The sequence below is a fragment of the Juglans microcarpa x Juglans regia genome, chromosome 4D (assembly GCF_004785595.1).
Source record: "Juglans microcarpa x Juglans regia isolate MS1-56 chromosome 4D, Jm3101_v1.0, whole genome shotgun sequence".
Classification (NCBI taxonomy): domain Eukaryota; kingdom Viridiplantae; phylum Streptophyta; class Magnoliopsida; order Fagales; family Juglandaceae; genus Juglans; species Juglans microcarpa x Juglans regia.
Genome location: NC_054600.1, coordinates 23493772 through 23514830, shown reverse-complemented (window position 1 = coordinate 23514830; position 21059 = coordinate 23493772). Strand labels below are relative to the sequence as shown.

Here is a 21059-nt window from a genome sequence, read left to right as displayed (position 1 = left end):
GGTTTTTTTCCTTTCAATCTCCACATAGTATACACTTTTAACTGAGAATCAACCTTTATATGAGGGACTCAAGATCAGTTTGTGGAATACTACAGATTTGATCTACCTCCTCCTTCGTAAAGATACTCCTTATCAGTTCTTCATTCCATTCAACCTTTTGTTGAATAATAAACTCTTTTACTCTTGCATCTTCATTCAAGATTGATATAGGAGATTGCAACCTAAAGGAGGCTGGAGAGGATAACCATTTATGACCCCAAATCTTGATGTTGTTGCCATTTCCAACCCTCCATCTCAAACTCCCATTTAACAACCCCATGGCACTTCCACACACTTCGCCAAATCAGAAATGGTTTGTTACCCAATTTTGCTTCTAGCAATGATGTCTTTATGAAACACTTCTCTTTGAAGATCACGCCACCAAACTATTGGGATTCTTGATAAATCTCCAACCTTGCTTGGATAGCAAAACTAAATTGAAACTCTCTAAGTCCCTAGAACACGATACGGGTGGGCAGCGGGGCCCCGCCCCGCCCCAGTGCGGCAGGGTGGATCACCCCGTCCGGCCGATGTGGGGGGCGAGGCCACCCGCCCACATCTGGGCCTCCCTCTGGGGGCTGGGGCGGGATGGGGGTGACCCCCGCCCCACTCCGGATATATATATATATATTATATTTATTAATTTATATATTTATATAAAAAAAATAAAAAATAAATAAATAAATAAAAAGCAAGGCATGAAACGACGTCGTTTCATGCCTAGGGTTTTTTTTTTTTTAAAACCTAGGCTGAGTTTATATCAAAACCCACCCAGGCCCCATGCCGATTCCCTCCCTCGCAGCCTCGCTCACTTCTCATTCGCTCAGACTCTCAATCGCTCTCAGTCTCTCCCTCTCTCTGAGTTCCCGGCGCTGCACCCACTCCCTCTATCTGCATCGCCGTCCCCATCACCGTCGCCGTCGCACGACTCGCACCCGGTCGCTCTCTCTTCATCTTCGTCACCAAAGATCCGAAGTTAAGAAACCCTAAATTCAAAATTTTATTTTTTTTGTGATTTATATTTTTAATGGAGATTGGAGGAAGGATGAGGTTTATCGGAGATGGAGGATGAGATTTTGTGAATTGTGTGTTGTGGAGCTTAGATTGTGCTTGTGGTTTGAACTTTGATTGAGTCCCGTGCATGTGATTTTTTTTTTGTTTGATTTATACTTAAGAGTGCCATATTATTTGTGTCTAATTAATTGGGATTGGATCCCTAAATTAATTTCGGACTCCAATCCGAAACCCTAAATTACTTTAGGGGTTTCAAGATTGAAACCCCTAAATTAATTTAGAGTTTCGAAATCCCCAATTTTATCACATTTTAAACAGAGTTTTATATCAACAATTTTAATGACATATACTTTAAATGTATGCTGAAAATAATAAAGATTAAAATAATAACATTATTCTTTAAAAAAATAAAACTTCTATGATACTAATAAGAAAGATCATAACCGTGAGGTTATGATCCTAACAAGAAAGACCGTAAATTTACAAACAACTTAAAGTCTTAAACTTGAAAGGGGTAGACCATCTTAGACTTTAGTTGGTAAGTGTATACTTCAACAAACTTTATAAGGCATTGGCCATGTACAGTAGGGATGCCAATTAATATTGACATAAAGATGTTAGGTAAGACATGGATCAATTTTTTTTAATCATTCTTACTCTTTCTATTTTTATTCTCGAGCTTTATTTTAGTATTTACCTTGTCAACATGCATATATGTAACATAATGCTTTACTTAAAAATGGCAACAAAAGAAAAAAAGAGATAAAAAAGGCATACTATGTTAGTCCGGGCTGACCAAATATTGTTTTGGCTTTGAATATGTGATATGAATGGTTATTATATGGTCATATAGTCTTGGACTGTATACAAATTATATTCTAAATTTATTACAATGTGTCCTATAATGTGATTATATAAGAGTTCACATTCATATATATATATATATATATATATATATATATGTGAATGTGAATGATACTTTTTTTTTATTCTACTTTTTTTTATGTTCATTATATAGTTGCTATGCTTATAGTCTTTCAAGTCTAAGAAACTATAATCTATATTGTTAATATATAGTTGGCATGTTGCTAAATTTTCTATAATTTCAAATTTCTTGTTTGCTTGAGCTCATGGATATGCCAGCAGATTCTAGTGCCAGCTCTCTTTTCCAAGCCAAGGGCACCCCCACCCCTACACCTACACCTACCCCTACCTCTAGCCCAACGGCACCTTACCCCACCCCCAAGCCTAGCCAGAAACCTGCTTCAATAGTTTGGAGTCATTTCACCAAATTAGAAGGTGGTGACCCAAGTAACCCCCAAGCCAAGTGTAACCATTATGGGAAAATTTATGGATGTCACTATAGGAAACATGGCACCTCACAATTAAAGGTACACTTAGAAGAGCAATACAAAAAAAGTCCAATATTAAGATCATTACAAGAGAAAAGCCAATCTAGGCTAGAAATTGGACTTCAAAAAATGGCAGATGGGACTAGTGGGGGTGCAACTTTGAGGGGGTATACTAAGTATGATCCTGATGAGTGTAGAAGACACCTAGCTCGTATGGTCATCATGGACGAGCTACATTTTCAACTTGTTGATGGGAAAGGGTTCTCGCTACTTGGAACTAATGTTTAATATTCCTTCTCGCCACACGGTGGCAAAAGATGTAAAAAAATATTTTTACATTGAAAAGGAGAAGTTGAGGGGTCAATTGGCGGATCAATTTGTTTGTCTCACCACTGACACTTGGACATCGATCCAAAATTTTAATTATATGTCTTTGATTGTGCATTTTATTGATTGTCATTGGACATTGCAAAAAAAATTATAAAATTTTATAAAATCACCGATCATAAGGGTGAGACAATTGGGAAGGCCTTGGAGGCCGCAATAAAGGAGTGGGGGTTGACTCGAGTTGTTACAGTCACAGTCGATAATGCCTCGTCTAACGATGTCACATTGGGACATCTAAAGACCTATCTTAAAGAGGCAAATAAGACACGGATGGGTGGTGAGTGTCTGCATGTGAGATGTGCAGCACATATTCTGAATCTGATTGTCACTGATGGTTTGAGGGATCTTCATGACTCGATTGCTCAAGTTAGGACTGCTGTGAGATAGGTGAGATCTTCTCCTTCGAGGTTGGAGAAATTCAAAGTTGCTGCGAGATCTGCGGGCCAAACATCTAAGAATGGTCTTTGTACTGATATGCCTACACGATGGAACTCAACATTTCTGATGTTGGAGGTGGCACAAGAATATAAGCTAGCATTTGCATTATTGGGGACATCAATTATGTTAAATATTTTAATGATCACAGGGGATTGGGGAAACCCGTAGACGATGATTGAGAAATTGTAGCTATTTTTTTAGAGTTTTTAAGGCTTTTTTATGATGTCACCACGAGGCTATTTGAAACTTTGTACCCTACATCTAATGTTGTATGTCAGCAAATATGTAGGGTAAAAGAAGAATTAGATGATATGGTCGAGGGTGGTCACATTAGGCTGCGGGAGATGTCATTGATTATGAGGACAAAGTACGACAAGTATTTGGGAGATTTAACTAGGGCTAATATTTTGTTATATGTAGCTGTCGTCTTTGACTCGAGGTATAAGTTGGATGGCATGATATTTGGATTGGGCCTTGCGTACGGGCAAGTATGGGCTGAGCTTATTGCAGTAAGGGTTCGGGAAACCCTTAATAGATTATTTGATGAGTTTTCTACCCTGTGGGGTGGTAATATTACGGCACCTACACCTACCTCCTCAGCCTCAGGCTCACAGTCTCCTGAAGTCGAGGTTAAAAAAAGACGTAGATTAGAGTGGAGTGAGAGGTATGAGCAGACCCCCTTTCTCCGGAGTTCTGTAGAGGCTCAGTCAGAGATAGACAGATACTTAGCAGCAGAGATTCTACCATTTTCACGAGGTTTCGATATATTAAGTTGGTGGAAGGTGAATATTGTGAAGTATCTCATCCTTGGAGAGATAGCCCGCACACTTTTGGCCATCCTTGTTAGCACCTTAGCCTCAGAATCTGCCTTTAACACCGAAGGGCGTGTATTAGATTCATTTCGGAGTTCATTAGCTCCTGCTACTATGGAGGCTTTGATTTGCACGCAGAATTAGATCAAAGGAACTCCAATTCATGTTCTGGATTTTCTTGAGTATGAGGAGGCCGACAACGAGGAGGAGGGTGATGATCAGCCTGGATCTGGTATTTATTTTAATTTTATTTTCTAATTTCTTATTTTAATTTATTTATTTTCATTTAATTGGTATTCATTAATTTGATTTCAAATTTAATACTTATAGTGATAAATGAGACGGCGTTTACGGCTACCTCCGATGCAGTATGACTTTGTATTGGACCCACCATTGCCATGGTTTGCACAATTTCTCCCTTAATTGTTTTTTGCATTTAAAATTTTGTTTCATCTTTATAACTTTTTAATTCTAATTTATTTTATTTTTAACTTATTAATATTTCAGGTTTTATAACTTATTAACTTTTATGATCTTGATTTTCAGTCTCACAGCAATCGACACAACTCACCATTCAGTGAACTCAACGCTACAACTCCACCCCAAAATCAAATTGATCAAATTGAAAAAATATGATTTTGTTAATTTACAATTAATTGTAATGTTGTCACAATAGTTAATTGTACAATTTGTAATATTTATTTTTTTAGAAAAGTTTGTAATAGTATAATAGTTTATTAGTTCTCTTAATTTGTATAATTGTAAACTACTAATTTCAGCTTAGTACCTTAGTGATGATTATTATTTAATTAGTTAATAGTTGAAACTTAATATCTACTTAATAGTTCAATCTATGATTCTATATATATATATATATTATTATTATTTTTTTCAATTTTTAAATCTATATATTTTTTAAGTTAAATTATGGGCTCAAAGTGGCCCAAAACTGATTCTGGGCCATTTAGAGTCCAGAAAATTGTATTGGGCCGAAGGCCCATAAAGGGGATGTGGGGGTGCAGACGGATGAAGGTCCACCCCCGCACCCCGGCAGCGGGACGGGGTACGGGGAAAAATTCCCCACCCCTGCATACGGGGGAGGGGTGGCCCCGCCCCGTAGGGGCTTGGTATCACCCCTAGAACACGAGCCTCCTTTCCCTTTCTATTTCCTCATCTTCTCCTTACTTTTCCACTGCACATTGTTATTCTTTTGTTCCCCACCAAGAGAACTAAGAACCGAATTCCCCCATATATATATATATATATATATATAAAGTTGTTTTCCCAACCGTTAACATGATGGGTAAACTTCCCACTTTCTAATTAAGGAGATGCAATTTCAAGAATTTTAATTGTTCCAAGTTAGCTAATTAGAAATATGTGCAATTTGTACAGAATCACTACAATAATTTTACGTGTGTGGCACAAGAAGCGCTCCACTTGAGGATTGATGAAGACTCCATCTAATGTCTATAATCGTTCATCATTAACTCCATTACGAGTGATTTAACAATAAAACGCAGCAAGAGATCACCCTCTTTCTCTTACCCACCAATCCTCATTCAATAAAATAAAGTTGATTTGAGTTTTTTTTTTTTTTTGGGGGTACAAATTAGAGCCTAAGGCAAAGTTTAAAATGTGACTTTTAAATAACTATTTAAATATTATTTAGATTTTTAAATAGAATAAGGGTTTACTTAAAATTTTATATTTGATATGATAATTTAAATTAGGCCTCATCTTATTTTTTCTCTTAAGTTTCAATTTAGGAAAATTATATAAAAGTATAAATATTCATTGATTTAGATATAAAATTTTGTTTCTGGGCCTTGAACACAGTAGAAATATTGAGAATGGTTCTTTATTTAAAATTTAGTTGAATTTAATGACTTTTATATATATATATATATATATATATATTTTCCTTAAAAACGCAATAGAAATAAAGTTCAGTTTTATTTAAGGGGCCTTCCATATAAGGGGGGTCTTAGGCAATGGCCTAAGTGGCCTTGCCTTTGAGTCGGCGCTAGCTCGGGTACTTATTCCCTTTCTCCTTCCATTTTTCCTTTCAAGGCTTAAGCTTTTGTCTTTTTTTTTTTTTTCCTCGACGAAAAGAAAAAGTATTGGCATCAGCTACTATTTGGGATCATCCAAAACACACTATAGTAAAATGACTAAAAACACTCCCACAACAAAACTCATTTCCTTCTCCTTTCACACATTTTATTTTTCTTCTTCTCTCTACCCCTTGTCACCCAAGCCCCCTAGCCTCGCCCCTCGCCCATCCTCTCCCCCCACCCCCACCACCCGAGTCAACATCCTCTCCCCCACCCAGCGTCGGTATGCTTTCCCCCACCTGGCATCGCCATCCTCTCCCCCACCCGCATCGCCATCCTCTTCCCCATCCTTACCCCCGTCGCCCCTCTAGGCCAAATGAGAGCCATGGCTGAGCATGGAGGTTGAAGGAGGTGCGGTGGAGCTGCTAGTGGCTAAGGGAGGCTTGAGGTGGCGGTTGGAGCCGTGGGTGGCAGCATACGTCTCAATAAGGGGAAGAACCCGTATGGGCGAAACCCATTTCGGGAAAGAGAGGGAGAGGACTGTCGTGGCTATGGAAGCTCGACAATGACTAGGGGAGGTCAAGGGGCTCAGTGGTGCTCAATGGTGGGGCTGGAGGCTGACGATGACGGCGGTAGCAGCGGCAACTCGTGTAGGAGAACCCATTTCGGGTTGAGAGAGGGTGCTATGCGTGGGGGCTCCCGTGGAGGTTTGAAGGTGGCTGGAGATTGTCGACGTGAGAGGGAGCCGATGGTGGTGGGCAGTGGCATTGCTGGTGTCGCACGTTGGGGCTGGGTGAGGTAGTGAGCTAAGAGAGGGAATCGAGAGAGGGAATTGGGCTGGGAAGGGGGAAACGAGATTTGGTTTTTTTGAAGAAAAAAAAAAGAAGAAAAAAAAGAAGTAATAGACACGTCATGTGTTCTACGGATCAATCGTGAACAGTTACTGATTTGTAACACAGCTCGGACAAAAAATAAAAAATAGTGATCTCTCACCTTCCAACTCTACTTGAGTTCACCAAACTGCCAACTTCTCAAGTCACCAATTTATAAGGATCAAGAAGCGGCGTTGCAAAACGGTGTACGACTGTACCTCACGCACCTCCCACAACCAAATCTCCAAAGCCACATGCGCCTCTCACATATTCTTAAGCCTCAAGATTTTTAAGACCTAACCAGTCACACCACTCCATAACTGGCCCATGGGCTCCACACACTGGTATAAATTTGTGTGCACCTCAACGCTATGATCAGGTCAACCCTCAATTTTCCCATCTTACTACTTTTCCAAAATCCAAAATCAACGTACTGTCATGTCCATGTCTGTTGAATAAGAGACGAAAACCATCTACAACTGTAACAATTTCTACCGAACTGAGACAACCTCATCGACTACATCATCTCACAGTTATAGTGGAAATCGGGCTCTGTTTGGCGCGATTATAGGAGGTCCCAACCCCACCACCTATTGTACTTTAAATTATTATAATAAAATCATTTGCTTTGAAAAACTATCCCATGCAATTGCATCATGAATTCGTACGACTGTTCATTCAACCCGCATCGATTGAAATATTTTCAATTTGAAAAGGTTGTTTCGTTTGATTATATAGATAAAATAAAATTAAATAAAAATTTAAAATTAAATAAAATATTATTTTTATTTAAAAATTTAAAATTATTAAATTATTTGTTATATTTTATATGAAAATTTAAAAAAATTATAAAAATTAAATGAGATGAGATGTGATAGATTATTTAGTTTGTCTAACTAAATTAGGCAAATCAAATTTCCAACCCTAATCTTGTTTGGAAAAATTTGACATTTTTTACAAGATTCGATCCCAATTTTTTATTTTTTATATTTATTTTTATTTTAATCAAAATTTAGCACATTTACTTAACCCATATTTCGGGTGATTTGGATAGAAAGTCGTCAGATTGGCCTAATAACTTTCAACGTGTGATCGGAATTTTTTCGATTTTCCACCCGTTTCTCATTGGGTCCGTAATTTTCGGGCATGCGTCGGCTAGCGACTTTTTTTTCTTTTTTTTTTTTTTTTTTTTTTTTTTTTTTTTTTTTTTTTTTTTTACACTCTTGTAAATTCGAGTTAGACCAGCTCTGACCGCAATACATACATAAATATATACTCACCAACATATACATACACATTAATTTTATATATATATATATATATGTTTGTTGGACCCGGCCATTCGTAGGACCCCAGAGACACAGATTTATTTGTTTTTACAATATTTCTCATCTTATCTTATATAATCTAATATAATTATTATAATTTTTTTAAATTTATACACAAAATAAAATAAATAATTTAAAATTTTCGAATCTTAATATAAAAATAATATTAAAAAATATTTTAATAATTTTTAAATTTAATATCAACTTATTTTATCTTTTTTATGTAAAAACAAACCAGACCTTAGATACTTTAATAGAAGGGAAATAACAAATGAAAATACCATGCATCATGTTCTCGTCCATTATTGACGAATCTTCGTGACATGAATAAAGAAAAATTTTATTGTAAACGAGTTCACGCATTGATATTGACACGTAGGCATCCATGACATAAATAAGAAATACTCGCGGTCGATCCGTTCTCAAAAAGTCAATTCAATGGGAATAGCCTTACGTCTAGGGAACCAGTACTAGGATTTAGGAAACATTAATTAGACACGAGAAGTGCAATGGAAGGTTTTGATCGAAGCTTATAATTAATTACCTCAAAAAGTCTAATTAAATTATTGTCCATGCATATATGTCATGAAACTACATAATTAATAGCCATAATTATATAATGGCTTTAATTAATTAATCTAATATAGCAATCTCTCAACTTAATTTAAATGGTCAACATGATGATAATCATGATGAGGTGAAACGGCAATGATCATTTTCTGATTCTGGGTTGGATGTAATTAATCATATATATATTTATATTTCATACGAACGTTCGGATTAGCTAGACCTATATATCTAGCTAGCTAGCTTGCATCATCTCGAGTTTGTCTCCTTTAATATATATCCGTATATATCAAGAAGTTCATTTTTTTATACTAGTAAACGTATTAATTTGACCAATCCACATGATCAATCCTTGTTAAGTACTACGTACATTGCAAGTGAGAAAGCTAGACATTTATATGAGTAATCATGTTAGGTACAAGTCTTAAATGTACACATTTTTTTATAAAAATATAGGTCTCATCAATAAAAAATAAAATTTTCACACTTCTTCATAGTGAAGTCCATTTTTTTATAAAAGATTTGCACGAGACTTATACATTTGAAACTTGTATATATCATTTCTCTATATATAACTTGTTTTTTCTCAGATCGAGATGCCTTTTTGTTCATTAATTATATGAAAAAATATTGGGAGCAGCTACTTTTGCACATCCTACGTGGCATCATCCAAATCACATCTCTCAAATTTGAAATTATTACCGAACTGAGAGAGAGACGATGAGAGAGAGAGCAGGCGAGAGAGACAATGAGAGAAAGAGAGACCGAGATGAGAGAGAGAGAGAGATCTTATGAGAGAGAGTCGAGGAGAGAGCCGAGATGAGAGAGAAAGACGATGAGAGAGAGATGATGAGGGATGAGAGAGAAAGTCAATGAGAGAGAAAGTTGATGAGAGAGAGATCTGATGAGAGAGAGAGTCGAGGAGAGAGAAAGAGCCAGTGAGAGATAGAGATGATGAGAGAGAGTTGATGAGAGAGACGCTGGAGAGAGAGATAATGAGAGAGAGGGGTAAAAGCCAGAAAGTCTAGTGCGTTTTTCACCAAAAAATAAAAAAAAAAAAACAAAAGATTAAAAGCAGCCACGTAGTGTGTGCAATGTGTGCACAACTACAATAGTTGATCTGTAGTAATACTCTAATTATATACCCGCACCCAATGTTTTATTAGAAAAATAATGTTATTTGCCTAGCTATTTGCACATGATCTTCCATGTACATGATATCTTAGTTAGGCACATGATGTTCCCCAAACTAACAAGTATTTCAACATTTGCATGTGTGCCCTCTGCGTACACGTAAACAACAGTGAAATAAGGACCCTATTAGTCGTGCATGATCATTGCCCAAGTCGGTGGTTTAGGAGTTTTCTAAAACCAGCCCCTAGCTGCGTCCAATCGAAGTAAGAAAATCATGATCCGTCCAGCCTTCTGCTGGCTTTGTTTTCTTTGACCCTACACCTGCAGCTTCTTGAGAATGTTGGCCCAAAGTTTAATCCAAATATGTTTGGATGGAGTCAAACTTTCCAAGTCACAACGAATTACATATGATCCACGTCTTTTGACTTTGTTGGGCAGATTCAAATGAGCAACTTAATTTGAACGACTGCAGTCTGCATCATTTAATAATAATTGAACTATAACTAATCTATATTTCATTCGGATTGTAGCTCTGGAAACAATCAAGGATTTGACCGTTTCGTTTCTTCAATGAAAGTGGGTCGATCGCATTAACCAGTTTTAAAAAAAGAAAACAGTACCGGGAAGCTTCGTTCTCTTTTGCAACAGCACATGATGTTTACGCGTTAAGCTCCTCCTAGATAGGTTCTACCTAGTGCTGGTATATTTGTTTGATCTCTCTCTCTCTCTCTCTCTTTCTCTCTCTACTTTTTAGGTATAACAAATGAAGCTTTGGAGGACTAGTGAAAGATGTAGGGTCCGCTTCCACCGTATCGATGCATGCATGCATCCTTTTCCAACTCGCTAAATGAGTAGAGTTCACTCTGTTAGAGTACTGTACGTGTTTTTCAGTCAAGTCAAGAGATGATGATTAGAATATAATTAACTTTGGGAAGAGGGTATCGATACTAATTCTGTGGAAAAATGATTGATAGATCATGATGATCAATACAAGTAAAAATGATTAATGCATGGGACTCATGACCCGATTGAATAAAAGAGAGGTGGTGCCTCATTTTCACATTTGTTATGAGGGTGATCAAATTCTTGCCGGCTGCTGCAACACAACCATGGCCAGTATGCAACAAACTTTTCTTGATATTACGCTTTTATGATTGTCTAACGTACAATTATATATGTAATTAGTTAGTGTAGTCGGCAGATCGCATCATTTGGGTGCTGACTAGCTACCACCATGAATTCAAAACAAGTAAAGTTTAATATTGCCGGAGAGATGATTGCAGAAACGACTCATCTATCGCTATTTTCTGTATTTTCTGAACTTAAAATGGCCCCTAAAACCGACGTGAAAAGACGTTTCAACCTGCAGAAAGCTCTGAAAGAACAATAATATTTCCATTTAATAGTAGGTATAATTTGTGACAATAACAAGTAGAAAGTTATAATAGGAGAAGGTTCTGAACAGAAACGATTGAATATTGGTGTTAGGTACTTAGGATCAGAGAATGATATCTACAATTTGGGTATCTCACGGATCATGTCTTTCGATCGTATTTGGGTTTGTCACCACGATGGTTGGCACCTACCCCACAACGTTTGACAAAAAAGGAAATTCATATAATCCCAGTATGAGACAAAACCCAATCATGACCAAATTCCCACGATCGCGATGTAAGGGATTAAACTATTTGATGATCGTGAATTGAATCAGAAATTAATGTCAATTTGCGTTACAGCTTGCTATCCCTATCTTCATGGCAACTACCCATATTTATTAACTTTATAACCATCAACCCCAAGATCACCAACGCGCTTTCGAACAAGTCAAGATGCAGGTTGACTTCGCATATTTAAATACCCACGGAAAATTCCTTGATCTCTATGACCACCAATTATATCAATATTATTTGAAAACTGCTATATATATAAAAAAAATTATATAAAATAAATTTATAAATTAATGTGATTGCATGGATCAATTAAATTTATTTTATAATAAAAATAACTTTACAATCTGACGTACCTGTCAATCAACATAATTTTGTGAGTTTATTTTTTTGTAATCTCCTTATATTTAAAATATTTTCCTTATTATTAACCTAATTATCAACCTAATTATCCTCCTATAAATTATTGTAGCTCCCTTCCCTATATATTCAACCCATTTGTTCATTCCTTCATACTGCATATTCTTAGCTTCTCCCTTGTCTTGTCTAAAAGATCACTGAAACCAATAATGACTTCCAAGCTTAAGCTCTCCTGTTTCTTAACTTTTTCATACCTCGTTCTATTTCCCTTGTTTGTCTCTCTTTCTTTTGCTGATAGCAATTCAACCAGCCCGGTCTCATCAGTAACCATTTGCAAGTCCACCCCGGACCCTGCTTATTGCAGATCTGTACTCCCTAACCAAACCACGGCCAATGTGTATTACTATAGCAGGTATTCAGTCAGAAAAGCAGTGTCTCAATCCCGCAAATTTCTGATGCTGGTGGACAAGTATCTAAGGCGCAACTCCACCTTGACAACATCAGCAATTCGGGCACTCGAAGATTGCCGGCTGCTTGCCGGACTTAACATGGATTTCCTCTTGAGCTCCTTCCAAACTGTAAACTCTACTGGAAGAATTCTTTCTAGCCAGCGAGCGGAGGATATCCAAACTTTTCTTAGCGCCATTTTAACCAACGAGCAAACTTGTTCGGATGGCCTTCAAGCCACGGCTTCAGCTTGGAGCATAAAGAAGGGCCTCTCAGTCCCGCTTGCTAGTGACACTAAGCTGTATAGCGTCTCTCTAGCTCTTTTTACCAAGGGTTGGGTGCCTAGAAAAAAGAAAAGCACAGCATGGCAGCCTAAGAGGAAACAAGTTGGTTTTAAAAATGGACGCTTGCCCTTAAAAATGTCGAGCCGGACGCGAGCTATTTACGAGTCAGCGAGTCGTAGAAAGCTACTGCAGTCGACGGATAATGATGATGAGGTTCTGGTGTCTGACATCGTGACCGTGAGTCAAGATGGAACTGGAAACTTCACCACCATTAATGACGCCATTGCTGCAGCTCCAAACAACTCTGTTCTTGCCGATGGCTACTTCTTGATCTACGTCACGGAAGGTGTTTACGAAGAGTATGTGTCCATTGCCAAGAAAAAAAAGTACTTGATGATGATTGGAGATGGTATCAACCAGACAATTATCACGGGCAACCGCAGCGTCGTTGATGGGTGGACAACCTTCAATTCCGCAACATTTGGTATATAAATCATTTCCCACCTAGTACAAACAGTTTAATTTTTAGTTAGCGTGCCAGAATGAACTAAAATGGCTCCATTTTCAATGTTCATTGGAAATGCAGGATGGATGATGGATATCATATACTCTCACATATATATAGTAAGAAATATAATATCATAAGATCTAATGGGTTTCATGTTGATTTTGCAGCTGTGGTCGCGCCAGGGTTTGTGGCCGTGAACATTACTTTCCGCAACACAGCCGGGGCAATCAAGCACCAGGCGGTAGCACTTCGAAATGGGGCAGACTTGTCTACGTTTTACAGCTGCAGCTTTGAAGCGTACCAGGACACCTTATACACACATTCTCTCCGACAATTTTATAGAGAGTGTGACATATATGGCACAGTCGATTTTATATTTGGAAACGCTGCAGTTGTTTTCCAAAATTGTAACCTATATCCTCGGCTGCCAATGAGTGGACAATTCAATGCCATCACAGCGCAAGGAAGAACAGACCCAAATCAGAACACGGGTACTTCAATTCAGAACTGTAGGATTAGAGCTGCAGATGAATTGGCATCGAGCAATGGCACAACTCAGACGTACTTGGGAAGGCCGTGGAAGGAGTACTCCAGGACAGTTTATGTGCAAACTTTCATGGATAGATTGATAAATCCTGCTGGTTGGATGGCGTGGAATGGGGAATTTGCGCTAAGCACATTGTATTATGCAGAGTACAACAACACGGGACCCGGATCAAACACTACAAACAGAGTGACATGGTCTGGTTACCACGTGATGAATGCCACGGAAGTTGCTAATTTCACGGTGGCAAACTTCTTGCTAGGGGATGACTGGCTGCCTCAAACAGGAGTGCCGTTCGCTGGTGGCTTGATCATATGAACACAAACAGATGGCTTTTTTTTTCGTTCATTTATTTATTTGTTTGCTTCATTTCTTTTTATCAGAGAGATTTGAAAAGCATGTGAAAGCCCAAGCCTTTGAAAAACAGCTTGGTTTTGACAGTCAATGATAGTACACAATGCATTCAAGAATGTCAGTTATTCTCAAGTAACATTGAAGAACAGAGACTTTATGTACGTCTTTGAGCCAGACTAAAATTCATCAGAAGCAATTATGAATGAATCAGATGATTCAGAGACCTAACAACCCATTTAAGTCCCGCTAGCTGTCCGTTCTCTGTACCCAATAAAAAAACAATTTTAATTTGTCTAATGTTCAGAAGGCCACAGAAATTAATGGCTAATCAAAAAGAACGTCTCCAATGAAATCTTGAATTTGAAGTTGGGTGGAATTGACTTGAGGGTATCTGTAAATGCTTTCCAACTTTATGAAGAAATGAAAACGACCACAATTCATGTAGAAATCTGGGTACGTACCATCAACCATGATCAATTTGCATTTCTATGGTTTCGGATTGTCCTTTACGTGCTTCTAACGCAGACACTGTCATGGTGATAGCGTCAGCCTCTCGCAGACAGCATTGGGTTTGCATTGACAAGGAATATCCAGAGGGAAAACTCAATTTCATGATCATATTTTACAACGACGGATTGGTTGCAACTTCAAGTAACCATGTAAGTCAACAAAATGGCGAATTGAACATGGGTCTTTCGTAAAACTGTACCGAAATACAGACTCCATTTAGATTGAAAAATGTGCCAACGTGTGATGGCATCGCCTTCTAAATTACAGCAGTAAGGAGTAGAAAGAAAGCTGTGTGCAGAGAGTGCCCACTGTTTTTTCAGTTAGAGTTTTGGATGACCCCTTCATTGAATTACAATCTAATTGTTTAATCAAATTGACTAGTTTAATGCAAAGCTGAGTGATAATGTTCACGTGAAATCCACGCTATCAAAAAATCTTACATAGACAACATTAAAATGTTATAGAACTTGCATAATATGTATATCTCTTTCTAAATCATCCAATTTAGTCAGACAATTGAAACTAATCATCTTGACAACTTTTTTTATTTTTGATAACCAGACATTCATTCATTCATAAAACCTCAATACATATTATTTTGATCAATTCAAAGAGAATGATCAACAAAAGTAGGAACATGCTCCCACCACATAGAAATATTATCAACATTCCAAACATAACGTGCTAATATATGAGCTACCTCATTCCCCATTTAATGCACATGTTGAACTTCAACCTCTTGAAAATGTTGTAGCAAGCTCTTAGCTTCCATAATAAGATTATGATCTGCTAGCAAAGAATCTTGTTCATTTTTAAGTTCTTGAACCAGCAACATACAATCAATCTCAACAACTAGTTTTGAAAATCCCAAGTGGACAACCAATTGTAAACCTCTTAATAAGGCCAACAGTTCAATGGTAGATGGATTCTCCACCTCATTTTCAATCTTGCTTGTAGTCATAACTTGTTGACCTTTGTCATCGTGATGTACCACCCCCACACCAGCCTTTCTTACATTTGAAAACACAGCTCCATCCACATTCAATTTTAGAAAACCTCTTGAAGGAGGATTCCAACTACATACTCTTTTGGCACTCTGAGTTGATGAACTTCTTAAATCAGTAAAAGTTTTATGCATAGACAGAGAATGGTTTATAACCTGCTCGGGCTGAATCAAAAGCTGTTTCATCTACATCTTATTGCGTCTGAACCACAGGCCCCAAGTTATAAGAAAGAACATTATAAATTCTAACTTTGTTCCTCTATCAAGAATAAAATTAGTCACAGCCAAGAAATCCAAGTCTAGAGGCAGCTGCTGCATAATAGGTACATAATTCTTCCATAAGCCTTTGAATAATGGACAAGAAACAAAGGCATGATGAACATCCTCAAGGGCTGCCTTGCAAAAGCAACATCTATCTTCCATATCTACTTTCTTCTTTTTTAGATTTGTAAGAGTAGGCAATATATCTCTACAAACTCGCCATGCAAAAGTTCGAATTCTCTTCGAGACCTGCATCTTCCACAACATTTTCCATAGCCTCTTCTGATCTGTAGCATTCGAACTCTCCCCATCACTGTTGCTACTCAAGTCTTGTATCAATCTATAAGCACTTTTAACACTAAAAATCTCATTCTTTTCTTGTGTCCATATCCATTTATCCTCATATTAATTTGATGACAGCTTTATTTTCAAAATGTTAACTGCTACAATTGGATTAAAGAGAGCTCTAATATGATCCATCCTACATCCTTTTGTTTCTGAATCAATAAGAGTGTCCACTATCTCTTTCGTGTCAGTATCTTCCCTCAATATCAATTCATCCACCAAAGGCTTGTGGCTAGGAATCCAAGCGTCCTTCCAGATATGAATATTTTCTCTCATCCCTACTCTCCATCTGCATCCCTACAACAACCATTTTTTGGCTTCCCATATCCCTTTCCATGCATAAAAGGGGTTTGGTTCTAACTTAGAGGCAAAAAAATTCCCTTGTGGAAAGTATCTTGCTTTAAAGATTCGGTGTAAAAGGAAACCCTCAGTTTATAAAATTCTCCATTCTTGCTTAGGCCCAGTTTGTATTCGCAAGTCATTTCAACTCATTTCAACTCATCTCAACTCATCTCACTACTATTCATTATTATTCATCAACTTTAACTCACAAATCTCACTACTATTCACAACTCATCTCACTACTATTCACAACCCATCTCAACTCATCTCAACTCATCTTCGAATCCAAACGATACCTTAGACAAAAGTGCCATATTAAAAAACTGTAAATCCTTAAAACTCATCCCTCCTCTAAACTTAGATTGACACATACAATTCCACCTCATCCAATGCAATTTTTTTTCATCATTTCTCTATCCCCACCAGAACCTTGCCATCATCCTCTCCAACTCCTTACAAAAGCTAGCAAGTAGCTTGAAACAACTCATGGCATATGTGAGAATGGATAAGGCAACAACAAGATATTGTATAAAGGGAATGGATAAGGCAAAGGCAACGTATGAGTAATCATCTTGACAACTTAAATGACAAAATATTGATAATAATTTCTTGATTATAACTCCACATGATTAGTTACTATTGCATTTTTTTTTTTTTGAGAAATAATTTGTATAAATTCTAAATAAATAAGTTCGTGCAAGCCTTTATAAAAAGTAGACCCATCTTAAAAAATTATTAAAAAAAATTATTTTTTATTAGTAGGATCTACTTTTTTATAAAGGGTTAGCATAAGGCTTGTTTATTAAACTAGCATAAAATACATTTTGTTCGATTTTATTTGGGAATAAATATAGTATTTAGTTGGTAAATTCACGTATTACAATTCACACCACAATTTTCCTTATACATTAGTACATTACTCTCAACGTTAACTTACCCAAAAACAAAAGAGCTTCTCGACCCTATACTTCTAATACACAAATACAACACACGTGCATAGTCTTTCATGGGCCAAAACTGATCATGGGCTTCCAGGCTTCAAATTGGAAACATTATCGTGTAAGCTTTTGAAAAAAATTAAATAAATCTGTATAGGTTTATTAAGCTGACCTTGTTGCAGGCCCATCACACCAAGAAGCCCACATTATCTAGGCCTAATATCCAAAGGCAGACCAACTTATGGAGATTTCGAAAAATCAGAAATAATTTGTGTTAAAATGTTTTGTAGAATTTTAAAAAAGTGAAAAAGAAAAATTTAAATAAAAATATTATAAAGTTAAATATTATTATAATATTATTTTTATTTTAAAATTTATAAAATTTGAATTATTTTTTATGTTTTGTTTAAAAGTTTAGAAAAATAATAATAATTAGATAATAATTAAATAAAAAATTTAAAAATTAAGTATTTATATTTTTGATATTAAAATATTAAAATGAAATGAAATAAGATTGTACGGATAAGATATAAAATGTATCAGTCCCAATCGGGCCTAAAATTGCCTCGGTGATCCAACTGGATCATTCCTGTCCAAGTTCCAATGACCTTTAGGGCCAGGCTTGGCATGTGACTGACTGCATGCCTTTCAATCAACCTCACCTTAGCTAGCTAGTCTCTGCCTCTAACAACCCGCATGTGACTGACTACAACCTCACCTAGCTAGCTATATGCAATAGAGTCAGGGTACTCTGCTACAGTGCTACTCATGCTTACCGCTTTTATGTTTTGTTTTTTTTTTTTTTTTCCTCTTCATAATTTTTTTAATATATTTAAATATTTTTAAAAAATATAAAAAAAATTTCAATATAGTTAAAATCACTTCCTCAATCACTAAGTAAAAAAAAAAATTTTTGTCAAGCAGTCAAATAGAACATTATAAATGGAAGGGCAAAGTAGTATTTTTCTATGCAATGAGTCGGGCTATTCTGCCGCCCAAAGCCCCAAAGTAGCCCGCTCATGTTTGTCGCTTTTGTGTTTTGTGTTTTTTTTTTTTTTCTTTTCACAATGTTTTTAATATATTTAAATACTTAAAAAAAAATTCCAATACACCTGAGTCAGAGTGCGTTTGGATGTTGAAATGAGTTGAATTGAATTGAGTTGAGTTGATAAAATATTATTAGAATATTATTTATTATTATTATTATTGTTTTATGATTTAAAAAAATTGTAATGATGAGATGAGATGAGTTGTGTTTCCAAACGAAACCTCAGTCGGGATAAGTATATCAGAATGCTAGGTAAAATGGTTTACCGTTTATGACCCTCAACATTTGCCCCGCCCTCTTTTTCCTTCAATTTCCTTTCTTTAAAAGAACCTAAATTGCATAATTATAACGTAATGATCATTTTAAATTAAAGTATTGATACACAACATATTTTCACAACATATTTTATAATAATATTATAAATAAAATTATTTTTATAAAAAATACTATTTTTATAAAATATTTTACAAAATTATCCTTCAATAAAAATATTGTTACGAAAAATGTTGTGTATAAATTATTTTTCTTTAAATTAACACCCAATTTTTATCCGCACCATTGGAAATAGTATAATTGTTGTCCCTCTTAATTTGAGTTATAATGTCAAGGGGATAGAAAAAAAAAAAAAAAAGTTAAAGAATTGGAATGTCATTTTGTTGCAGCTTCTATACTGTTACAGAAATAATATTTGCAGTCGTAAGTACGAAAGCGTCATGCAATCATTTTAAAAAAATGAATAAATACGAGATTTATATAAAAATAATAATTTTTTAATAGTAGATCTCACTCTTTTTTAAAGCGATTGCACGACATTCACGCATTCCACGACTCCATATAATACTACTCATTCTTTTAATAGTACAATTACAACAATCCAAAAGGAAAATGCAAAATTCTACATGTAAATTTCTACGACACATTATCTTGGTACCTTTGCATCGTACTACTTTCACACCTTCATGCATGCAATGCCATTCAATCAGTGTTGTTTTAAGTTTCTTGTTAATTTTTTCAGTTCTTTTGTCATGCATTTAGGGTAAGAAGATTGGAAGTTTCCCACCATGTTATGAAATCAAAGTAAAACAGTGTTCAACAAAGGAGTTATGTACATCCAACAAGAGTGAGCTAAGCTAAGCCTAAGCCAGCTGTACATTTGCAACGTATGCAAGATAACTGCCATGTGTTCTGAGAGACAGTGCTTCTGCTAACACGGAACAGCCTCCCATTGCTCCTTCTCTCGGGTTCGACTTCCGATTCATGAGCATCACAGCATATTCCCCTCATATGCTACACATCCTCTTCAACGAGAGTACCCGATATTCCCCGGGTGAACCCGAATCCATCTCATCCAACCCTCCCAGCCGAGGCACCTCTACAACTACACTCATAAGCTCAGATGGCTTTCTCCGGCAACCATTGGGTCCCAGATTCACCGGCTGTGAAAACTCCGGGACACCCCTTTCAGCTGCTTCCGTATGAGCCGGTTCTGTCAGTGTACCAACGGGTTCATTCTCCGTTTCGGAAGCGATGTCGGGTTTCAACACCGAAATATCGGCCACAATCGGGGCTCTGCACAGCGGGCAATTAGAGACAGACTGGAACCACGTATCAATGCACTCGACGTGAAAAAAGTGTTGACATTTGGGCAAGACTCGGCCTTTGTCGTCGTCTTCGAACTCGGATAAGCAGACGGCGCATTCCAGCGGAGAGTCGTGAGTTTTAAAGGAGTAGGTGAAAGTTGGGAGGGCATGGAGGATGGAGGGGTCGAGGCCTTGAGTAGAGGTGGTGGTGTTGGGGGTAACGGAGTTATATGAGGAATGGCGGGCTCGCCGGCGTCGTCGGCGGTGACTGTGGAAGCAGCATCGAGAGAAGATACGAAAGCCGACCATGATGAGTACGACAAGGAATAGAGTGACCACCGAACATAGCATAATCTTCCCGTTGAGAGCATAGCTCCGGTTATCCTCCATAACACAGAGAGAGAGAGGGAGAGAGAGAGATGAGCCTGAGAGGGGAAGGGGTACACTGAGGGGTTTTAAGATTATATCGGTTGTAGAGGCCGAGGGGGGGGGGTGTGGTTTGGAAAGGACCGAGGAAGGTTCCTATGCGGTCAGAAAATGGGTTTCGGTCATTGCTATTTTGAGCTTTTTGGCGGGATTCCTTTACCTAGTAACTCCCTTCTAATAGTATCAATTATCTGCCGTGGAAAAACTGCTTTTATTATGTACGGTAAAATTCTACTATCCACGTTCTCTCCGTGTAGTATAATATGATTATCTAATAAACTTTTACATTAGGGTGTATCAAAGATAAATGATATTTAAAAACATGATAATCAATAGCATCAGTTAGTAAAGTACATAGACAATATCGGATGCAGCATAAATACGGTCAAAATAGATGTATGTTTTTTTCAATATTCCCTCGTTGACTCGGTCAACGAATAGA

The 21059-nt window shown here is 37.0% G+C and overlaps 2 protein-coding genes across 2 annotated transcripts; one reads left to right on the top strand and one right to left on the bottom strand.

The window, feature by feature from the left end:
• The first annotated feature begins 12187 nt into the window (after positions 1 to 12187).
• On the top strand, positions 12188 to 14384 carry LOC121260411 (probable pectinesterase/pectinesterase inhibitor 7). Its single transcript, XM_041162275.1, has 2 exons — positions 12188 to 13242; positions 13434 to 14384. The coding sequence occupies exons 1-2, from the start codon at positions 12237 to 12239 to the stop codon at positions 14126 to 14128; spliced, it is 1701 nt and encodes a 566-aa protein (XP_041018209.1). The 5' UTR covers positions 12188 to 12236; the 3' UTR covers positions 14129 to 14384.
• Positions 14385 to 19681: 5297 nt separating this feature from the next.
• On the bottom strand, positions 19682 to 20757 carry LOC121260410 (RING-H2 finger protein ATL5-like). The gene has a single exon (XM_041162274.1). The coding sequence runs from the start codon at positions 20579 to 20581 to the stop codon at positions 19892 to 19894; it is 690 nt and encodes a 229-aa protein (XP_041018208.1). The 5' UTR covers positions 20582 to 20757; the 3' UTR covers positions 19682 to 19891.
• Between the last annotated feature and the right edge of the window lie 302 nt (positions 20758 to 21059).